Source organism: Aethalodelphis obliquidens, unplaced genomic scaffold, assembly GCF_003676395.1.
Source record: "Aethalodelphis obliquidens isolate GAN/ISIS:26980383/991018 unplaced genomic scaffold, ASM367639v1 scaffold1, whole genome shotgun sequence".
Taxonomy (NCBI): Eukaryota; Metazoa; Chordata; class Mammalia; order Artiodactyla; family Delphinidae; genus Aethalodelphis; species Aethalodelphis obliquidens.
In genome coordinates this window covers 65,832,278-65,842,475 of record NW_020837945.1, presented here as the reverse complement: position 1 = coordinate 65,842,475, position 10,198 = coordinate 65,832,278, and the positions used below count along the sequence as shown (strand labels likewise).

The 10,198-nt window shown below is 36.0% G+C and overlaps 1 protein-coding gene across 9 annotated transcripts in view; it reads left to right on the top strand.

The window, feature by feature from the left end:
* Positions 1-10,198, top strand: part of GSK3B (glycogen synthase kinase 3 beta) — a 202,189-nt gene that overhangs the window by 89,164 nt on the left and 102,827 nt on the right. For all 9 annotated transcript variants that reach the window (XM_027105772.1, XM_027105799.1, XM_027105768.1 and 6 more), the window contains exon 3: positions 8,054-8,137. In XM_027105772.1, coding sequence (XP_026961573.1) covers positions 8,054-8,137 — 84 coding nt within the window. The remainder of the gene's footprint in view (positions 1-8,053; positions 8,138-10,198) is intronic.

Below are 10,198 nucleotides of genomic sequence, written 5' to 3'. Positions count from 1 at the left end.
TGTGTGTGTGTGTGTGTGTGTGTGTGTGTGTGTGTGTGTGTGTGTGTCTCCAGTGATATATATGATTTTTATAAGCTGCTTTTTGAAAAGCAGTGTTTTATATAACAGCACTGAACTATAGTTGTAAAATAAAACAAAGCTAATAGAGTATATAATAAATTCCAAAATAATTCTTAGGTGCTACAGGAATTTAGATATTGGAAAAGATTAGTGTGAGTGGGGGCAGCTGGAGATGGCCTTGAAGAGGTGGGAGTTAAATAGGAACTTAAAGGATGGGTAGAATATATGTAGGAGGGAGGGAGGGTAGAGACATTCCAGTGATGCTAAGTGTGATCAGTGGCTTAGAACTGGGAGTGAAGTAATATACTCAAGAAGAGTGAGAAGTGGGATCTAGTTATGATCTCATTGGCCTTGAGCAGAGGGTAAGATTGAGTTGATAAAGAGGGACGAGATTATGAAGTGATTTAGACTTTATCTGGTAGGAAATGGGAATATTTCTTATCTCCCTTAAAATTTACTTTGCTAATAACATTTCCACTCCAGATCTCTTTTGTTGCTGTTTTCATGGCATGTTTTTCCATCATTTTATGCTCAAGTTATTATGTCTTTGAATCTGAATCTAAAGAGTGCCTATTGTAGAAAGAATATAGTTGGAGCTTGCTTTCTTCTCCAGTCTGACAATCTTTGCCTTTGACTGTATGCTTAATCACATTTTACATAGTTTTTCATATGACTAGATTTACCCCTGCATGTTGCTCTTTGTTTTCTGTATCTCTCGTGTTGTTTTTGTTCCTCCGTTCTCATTTATTGCCTCCCTTTGTGTTGAACAACTTTTTTAGTGTACCATTTTAGGTTCAGTGTTGATTTTTTTTTTTTTTTTTTTTGCGGTACGCAGGCCTCTCACTGTTGTGGCCTCTCCCGTTGAGCACAGGCTCCGGACGCGCAGGCTCAGCGGCCATGGCTCACGGGCCCAGCCGCTCCGCGGCATGTGGGATCTTCCCGGACCGGGGCACGAACCCGTGTCCCCAGCATCGGCAGGCAGACTCTCAACCACTGCGCCACCAGGGAAGCCCCCGGTGTTGATTTTCAATATTAAAAAAATTATGTTCTTAGTGGCTGCTTTAGGAATTACAGTGTGCATTTCAGTTTATCACAGTCTGCTTCAGTTTAGTTACTGACTTAATTCCAGTAAAATATAGCACCTTTTTTCCAAAATACCTTTTCTGCTCTCTCCTTCCTGCTATTATTGTCGTATGTATTATATCTATTTCTGTTATAAGCCTACTAACACACTGTTATCATAATTGCTTTGTAGAGTTTATGTCTGATGAAATTAAGAAAAGAAAAAATGTGTAGTTTTTTCTATTTTCCCATTTATATTTACCATTTGTAGTGGTCTTATTTCTCCTTGTGTATCTGAATTACCTTCTGGTGTCGTTTCAGCCTGAGAGACTTGCTTTAGTATTTTTAAAAGACAGGCCTTCTGCCATAGAATATTCACCATTTAAAAAAAAAATCTGAGGATGTTTTTATTTTTCCTTTCCTGTTTGAAGAATAATTTTTTTGTATATAGCATTCTTGGTTGACAGGGTTTATTATTTTTCTTTCAGCATTTGGATTTTTTTTTTAATTGCTTTCTAGCCTCCATTAGTTCGATGATTAGTCAGCTGTTAATTATATTGTTTTCCCCGTGTATATGCTGAATCATTTTTCTTTTACTGCTTTCATTATTCTTCTTTTGTGGCTTCAGTTCAAAAGTGCTGTGCCTCCATGTGAATCTTTTTGTGTTTATTCTGTTGGGGGTTCATTAAGCTTTATGGTTCAGTAGATTAGTGTTTTTCATCAAATTTGGGAAGTTTTCAGCAATTACTTCTTCAAATATATTTTTTCTCCTTTTTCTTTTTCCTCTTTTCTGATGTTGCCTTTATCCATATTTTGGTAGGTCTTTTTTCTGATTGCCTTTATACATATTTCTAGTTGTTTGGTAGGTGTGACATTATCCTACAGCAGGTCTCTGAGGCCCTGTTCATTTTTCTGCTGTCTTATTTTTCTCTTTGGTTTTTCAATGGAATAATTTCTAATTCTCTGTTTTCAAGTTCACAGATTTTTTTTTTAATGTCACCTCAAATCTTATCTTGAACCCATAGTGAATCTTTTATTTGTTACACTTTTCATCTCTAGTATTTCCAGGTTTTAAATGTTAATATTTCTTTATTGAAGTTTTCTACTTGTATAGTTGTCATCATATTTTTCTTTAATTTTTAAAATATAAGTTCCTTTAATTCTTTGAACATATTAATTTATTTAGTATATATTAAAATTTTTTTCAGCTTTATTGAGATACAATTGATGTATAATATTGTGTAAGTTTAAGGTACAACATTTTGATTTCATGCAGTTATATATAGCAAAATGATTACCATCATAGCATCTGCTAACATATCACGGCTTGTAATTACTATTTCTTTTTTGTAGTGAGAACATTTAAGGTCTACTCTCTCAGCAACTTTCAGATATACAATAAGTATTATTAATTATAGTCATACTGTATATGAAATTCTCAAAACTTGTTTATGTTATAATTTGAAGTTTATATTCTTTGACCAGCTCCTCCTTTCCCCCAACCTCCAGCCTCTGGCAGCCACCTTTCTAGTCTGTTTGTATGAGTTGGGCTTTTTTAGATTCCACATGTGTTATCGTACAGTGTTTGTCTTTCTCTGTCTGACTTACTTCACTTAGCATAATGCTCGCTCTCTCTCTCTCTCTCTCTTCTCTCTCTCTCTCTCTCTCTCTCTCTCTCTCTCTCTCACACACACACACACACACACACACACACACACACACACATTTTCTTTATCCATTCAGCTGTTGATGGACACTTAGATTGCTTCTATGTCTTGGGCTGTTGTAAATAATACTGCAGTGAACATGGCAGTACAGGTATCTCTTTGAGATAGTCATTTCATTTTCTTTGGATATATACCCAGAAGTGGAATTGCTGGATCCTTTGATAGTTCTTTTTTTTTTTTTTTCCTGCTTTTAACTCTTTATTCATTACAATGATATACTGAAATAATAGAGGTCAAAATGGTAACATTTCCATAAAAAGCTCCTCAAATAGTTCTATTTTTAATATTTTGAGGAACCTCCATACTATTTTCCATAGTGGCTGCATCAGTGTACATTTCCACCAGTGTACTATTATTTTCCATAGTGGCTGCACCAGTGTACATTTCCAAGGTTCCCTTTCTCTACATCCTCACAAACACTGGTTATTTCTTGCCTTTTTGATAATATCCATTCTAACAGGTGTGGTTTTGATTTGCATTGCCTGATGATTAGTGATGTTGAGCATCTTTTCATGTACTTGTTGGCCATCTGTATGTCTTCTTTGGAAAAATGCCTGTTCAGGTCCTTTGCCGATTTTTAAATCAGATTATTTGAGGTTTGTTTTGTTTTGTTCTTTATTTTGCTGTTGAGTTGTATGAGTTCTATATATTTTGGATATTAACCCCTTATCTAATACATGATTTGCAAATATTTTATCCCATTCCATAGGTTGTCTTTTCATTTTGTTGATAGTTTGCCGTGCAGAGGTTTTTAATTTGAGGTAGTCCCACTTGTTTATTTTTGTTTTTGTTGCCTTTGCTTTTGGTGTCAAATCTAAAAAATCATTGCCAAGGCCAGTGTCAAGAAGCTTAACATTCTTTGAACATAATACCTGCTTTGTATTCTTGTCTGCTAAATCCAACAGCTGTGTCTACCCAGAGTCAGTTTCTGTTGGCTCCTTTTCTTTTTTACCTGAGTGTAGGTCAACTTTTCCTGTTGTTTGCAGGTCTCACAATTTTCTTGGACAGTTGGAAATGTTGGATAATATATTGTAGCAACTCTGGATTCTGTTAATTTTTTTTTATTCGCCCTGAAACTTGTTTTGGGGGTTTTCTTTCTTTTTTTTGTAACTTACCTGCAGCTAATCTATAGAATCTTTCTCCTCCCCAGTTTGAAGCCCCTGAATTCTGTGTTAAATTTTTATTCTAATTTTAATTTTTTCTCCTCATTTCTTAGGAGTTACTCTTTGTCTGCATGGCTTAGTGGTCAGCCAGTTATTGGTGAGAGATTATGTTCAAACATTTTGAGTTTATAAAGCTTCCATCATTTTTTGGATGCTTCTGTACACGGGTTCTGTACATTAAAAATTCAGGCAGTTTTTAAGTCAGCCTCAGCTTTTACTTTCTCCAGAGGCCTTCTTGGATCTCCCATGCATATGTGCACAGCCTCTAAATCAGCCCAAGGGTATGTGCAGAGCTTATTTAGCCTCTCCATTTTCAGGATCTCCCTGTTATATTTCTTAGTGTTCTGCCAGTCTGTCATTTTCTCCACCTGGTGTTGAATCCTCAGGGTAGCAGAGCTGTGGGCTGAGCTGGGAGGTGATTGTGGGGGAAGGTAGTATTCCCTAGCAAGAAGGTCACCAGCCCCCACTGTCATAACTCCAGTATCTAGCAGTGTTTCTTGAATAAATGCTTTTTGATTTGTTGTTGCTTTTGGTTGATTTCCTGAGCCCTGAAATGATTGTTTTCTACAATGCAGTTCTTTTTACAGGTGTTTTGGGGGAGTGAATTTGCTGATTTCTTCATTCCGCTAGAGCTGAAAATCTCATTTCTCTTTGAACTTTCTGACTTCTTAGTTCTTTCCCTTGTCTCCCAACCCCAATTTAATTCACTGTAGTCAGACTTTTGTCACCACTGAAATCACTCTTGTAAGAGTCACTAACATCCTGCATTTGCCATATCCAGTTGTCTTCTATTTTCATCTTAATCAGCCTTTCAGCAGCTTTTGATATAAATGGTCAGGGCCTTTTCCTGAAAACTTATTTTACTTGGCTTCTAAGGTAATCTTCTCTCTTGCTTTTCATCCTGCTTCACTGATTACTTCACTTGATTTACTCCTTTTTATACCTGTGGACGGACAGACAGATGAACGGATGGATGGATAGGTACGTAGGTAGGTAGATAGATAAATAGACAGATATAGATATATAGATATATGAATATATATATGTATTTTTCTAAACTTCTTCCCTAGGTGATATTATTAGGTCCCCTTGCTTTGAGTCCCCTTTATGCGATGACTTCCAGACATATATTTCCAGCCCCACCTTCTACCTTGAGCCTCAGTGTTTTCACTTGGATGTCTAATAAGGATTTCAAACAGAACTCTTGATCCACTTTCTCCCCCAAATTTATTTTTAGTTTTTGGAATGATCATTTAAAAATGTAAGTCTGATTATGTCATTTTCTTGGCCTCATTGGCTTTCCTTTACATTTAGTGTGAAATTCAGTTTCTCACCATTATTAATAAGAGTTTATATGACATACCACCTGCCTCTCTCTGTACTTGTCTCCCGCCTCTTCCTTTACTCAACATGTTGCAATCACATTATTCTTCTAGCTATTTTTGAATATACCAAGCCCACCTCTAGGCATTTATATTTGGAGTTCCCTGTAACTGTAGTGCTCTTCTCCCATATCCTCACATGGTTCTCATTTTTATATCATTCGGATTTGTGTTCAGATCTTACCTTCTTTGTGAGGTCTACTCTGACTTCCGTATCTAAAATAATAACCCTTTCTCTCTATCATGATCTATCCTCTTACTTTACATGAAAATATATTGTTTATTCCTCCCTGTCCTCCATAGACTGAAAGTTTCATGAGGATAAGAACTTTGTTAGTCTTGTTCACTGCCATATCCTTAATACTGTAAATGATGCCTGTCACAGAATAGGCGCACTGTATTTGTAGAATAATTTTTTTCTGTAGAATTAGTATGTCATTAGTGTACTAATAAAGAATGACTCAGTAAAAATGATTAGGCTTGGGATAGTTGTGTATTAAATTCATCTCAGACATGAACTTTGTCTAATATTGGCTTGATTAATAATTTAAAATATTGCTCTATGAAATTTATATTTTGGATCTTTTAGGGAAATTTTTTTTTGGCTGTGTTTGGTGTTTCATTGCTGTGCACTGGCTTTCGCTAGTTGTGGTGAGTGGGAGCTACTCTTCACTGTGTTGGGTGGGCTTCTCATTGCAGTGGCTTCTCTTGTTGTGGGGCACGGGCTCTAGGCGTGTGGGCTTCAGTAGTTGCGGCACGTAGGGTTAGTAGTTGTGGCTCACGGGCTCCAGAGCGCAGGCTCAGTAGTTGTGGTGGACGGGCTTAGTTGCTCTGCAGCATGTGGGATCTTCCTGGACCAGGGCTCAAACCCGTGTCCCCTGCATTGGCAGGCGAATTCTTAATCACTGTGCCACCAGGGAAGTCCCTAGATGAATATTTGGTCCTTGTACTTGCTTCACTTATGCATTCTTTTTGATAAAAGATCATATGCATAACCTTAACACAACTTCTGTTATCTGGGAATTTAATAGTTCTCTGTTACCTTGGTTAATGAGTCCGGAAAAATAGATAGCTTATTTTAACATGGGTGTATGGGTGTCTATGTTAAAAACAATCTTAATATCTGAGAAGAGTGAGTCTTAGCTTACTAGCAGTTCTCCCACAAAACTAGCTACTTAGATGTGAATTGGCAAAGTATAGCCATACTTCAGAAATAGCTTCAATTTGGAAGAAATGGAAAGTTTTGAAATTTGTAAAATTTTCTGTGTCCTTCTCTGTAACAGTCAAAACTCAGAGTCTGATACAAGTTATTATTTTTGTTAAAGCAAGTATACTGTACTCTCTTAAGTTTCTGTTTATTGCTTCAGCTATAAACATTTTATAACAAGTAATGGAGTGAAAGATGGATATTTTATAAAAGGATTTTAAATATCACTGTGTACATAAGCCCAGCTCTCATAGTCAGTTTAAAGGGACAGAAGGAGAGTCATCTTGAGTTTCCTATTTCCTTTTAGAGGACATGCTAGAACCATCATAGAGTCTATTGGAAGTTTCTAGAGGAGGAGGAACATTTGCTTATTTCTGCTACCATCTTCCAAGAACTGGAGCCCACTCTGCTCTAGGACGGTTCTGCTTATTAGGCTCTTTGTCCGCAGTACACCCCCCACCCCTCTATATTTTGGCCTTGTTTTCTAACCATAACATTATTTACCTTCCAAATTCCCAGGTATGTACTTTATGTTTCTAGCTCTTCTAAATCACCATTTTAATTGAAATTGTATGTTTTCTGTCCGCTTAACAGACATTTTGGTATTCTTTCTCTGTGTTATATAATTTGGACTTTATTAACTGGATTTCTGACAGCTAAGTATAATGGTTGGAATTGTTATAAATATACATGTACTCTTCAAATTTATTACTGCAAAATTCATGGTGTTAGGAAGTTGTCATATTATTTAATGTTTTATTTTCTTGAAGCATAATTTTGAAACTCCCCAAAGGGAATATTATTTGTAGAATCTATAAATTTACCAGGACTGTACAATTTCCAGCATGTCATATTTTAACTCTGGCAACTGAGCCCTTCTAATGGGGCTAACGCTCAGAGTTTTCACTGTATCTTGGAAAATAATAGGGCTTGTGAGAGTTTTCTTGGCACCCAAATTTATTTGTTTGGTGAGAAGTTTGATTTTTATTATAGTTGCAAAAATTATAGTAATAATAGCTTCTTTCAGATAACTCTTACATACTGTAGACCAGTGCTTCTCAAGCTATTTGTAGTGAGGTACTTACTGGTTTTAAAAATTTCCAATTCATTGAAGACTGATATTTTTTATAAAATACAATAAAAATGAATTATGAGAAAAGTGAATTTTAAGAAAATACAAACTATAGGCCCCACTTTTAATTATAAGATTCATAGATATCAAATTATTCTTTCACATTGCAATAAAAGAGTCTGAACACTTATTCTCAATTTCTATATTTATCTTATTGCAGAACAGTAATAAATAGTTCACAGACTGGTCTATAGATGACACTTTTTAGTAACATATCTATAGCCTGCTCTTTTTAGTGCTTAATGTTATTTCAGAAGCATCTTAGTCAATATGAATAGCAGTTATCCTTTAAAAAATATTTTCATGTGTTTCCTTTTCAGAACCGAGAGCTCCAAATCATGAGAAAGCTAGATCACTGTAACATAGTCCGATTGCGTTATTTCTTCTACTCAAGTGGTGAAAAGGTAAGTCTTGTAGAACGTTGATACTGAATATTGTGATAGACTTGTTATTCTTCTAGAAATAGTCCATATCCCCCCTTCCCCTTGAAACAGCTTTGCTCATTGAATGGAAGTATTCCAAAACACAGGCCCTAGTGATTCTGACCTCAAGATATGATTATTGAATATCATTAGTTATATCAGGAAAATGTTAATGAAATGATAGAGGGGATTAATTTTTAAGAATTTTCTTCTTTTTAAAACACTTGTCTTCAGTTCTAAAGCAAATATGTATATATTTTAAAACCTTTTGTGTTCCTTATGTGCTTCTGGAGCCCCATGATAGTTCACCTGTTTATTGGAGGGAGGAAAATGATGTCATATTGTTAAGTGGAAGTGTTGGAGGGGAAAGGGAAGCAGGAGGACTTTGGTAGGACCAGAATGAGACTTAAACATTGGGAAGCATGTTTAACCTATCCTTGGCTAGGGAAAAATTTGGAAAAGATATAATATTACAGAACTTCTTAATAAGTGATCACTATTTATGATCACATTTAATTCTGTGAAAGCAAAGGATAATTAAAGAAGATTTCATGCTTTGGATCCCCCTTGCCCCCTACCCCGACCCCCTTGGTCTTTCTCTTTAGAAGATGCAATGGCTAATGTCACTGTACTCACGGGAGTTGGAAGCATAGAAAACCAGTTTCTTCTGTTTTACCATGGTCTTTTTCTTTCTGTCTGTTCACTGTTCCTTCTTCCCAGATTCAGTCTTCCTTCACTGGTTTGGGGTAAGGGGGAGGGCAAGTAATAAGCACTTCATCTTTTTGACTAAATAAACATTATTTTGGATAAGTTCATTTGATATTTTTGGACCTCACATACCATGCTTATACTGTCCCAAAGCCCTTAGATCCATAATACCTCTTGATTTCTAGCCCAGTTCTTTTTACTCACATATTTCCCAGTGTACCATTTAATCATTTTCCATTAACTTTTTTTTTTTTTCCCCATTAACTTTTATTGAGATTATTTTCTTAGAAATTCTTTTTTCATGACAGAGCCTGTAATATGGGAAAATACCTATGTATTAAGCCAGAATTATGATATACATGCCTACAGATATATAGTTGTTGCGCGCGTGCACGCGCGTGTGTGTATATGATAGCTAATGTTCTAACAACCATAATTAGCAGATTGGCCCTTTAGTGACTCTCATTTCTTAGGTGTTTTTTTTTTAATTTTTTTTTTTAAGTTTAAATGATGGCCTCTGCTTGTATTAAGGACCATAAACCCTCAAATATTTGAGCTCTTTTGTTCCTAAAGCCCATTATTTGGTTCATGCTCCTTTTTTTTTTTTTTTTTTTAACGTAGCAAACTGCCTGTTATGTCTTTGATCTTACCTGTTTTGACATGTTTTTACTTTTTCCTGTCCCTTCCCAAATAAAATTATGGAGCATCTGTTGTGTGCACAGCACTCTTATAATGGAATTTCGCATCCCTATGGGTTTTGTTATTAAATGCTAGACATTATAATACCCCAGGGAGGAACGTAAAGGTCAGAACTATTTGTTCCATGAACCACTGAACTGCATGTGGATTCATTTGCAAAGGCCTCCCTACAAAGCCCCTTAAACATCTTCTCTTGATTACTTAATTTATATAGCTTTCCCTGGATAAACAACAAGGTCATATTGTATAGCTCAGGGAACTATATCCAATATCCTGTAATAAACCATAGTGGAAAAGAAAAAAATACATATATATAGATATATGTGTGTGTGTGTATATGTATGTAGCTTTTCCTGTATGCCAGGCACTGTTTTAGTGCTTTACAAATACTAACTCATTTAATTCTTACGAAGATAAAGAGCAGAAAGGGAAGCACAAACCTTTTGAACAAACCTTTTCAGGACTACCTTTTGTGGTAGCACCTAAAGGCTTACCTGTCTGGTTTTGGTTTGGTGGAAGCCCCCATCACAATCTGCCCTTACCCTTACTTAATCCTGCAGAAGAAGTGACAATGGACTGACTGTTATCTGTGTACCGCAGAGGATGATTTCCTCCCTGCTGCTCTTCAGAGCTGCT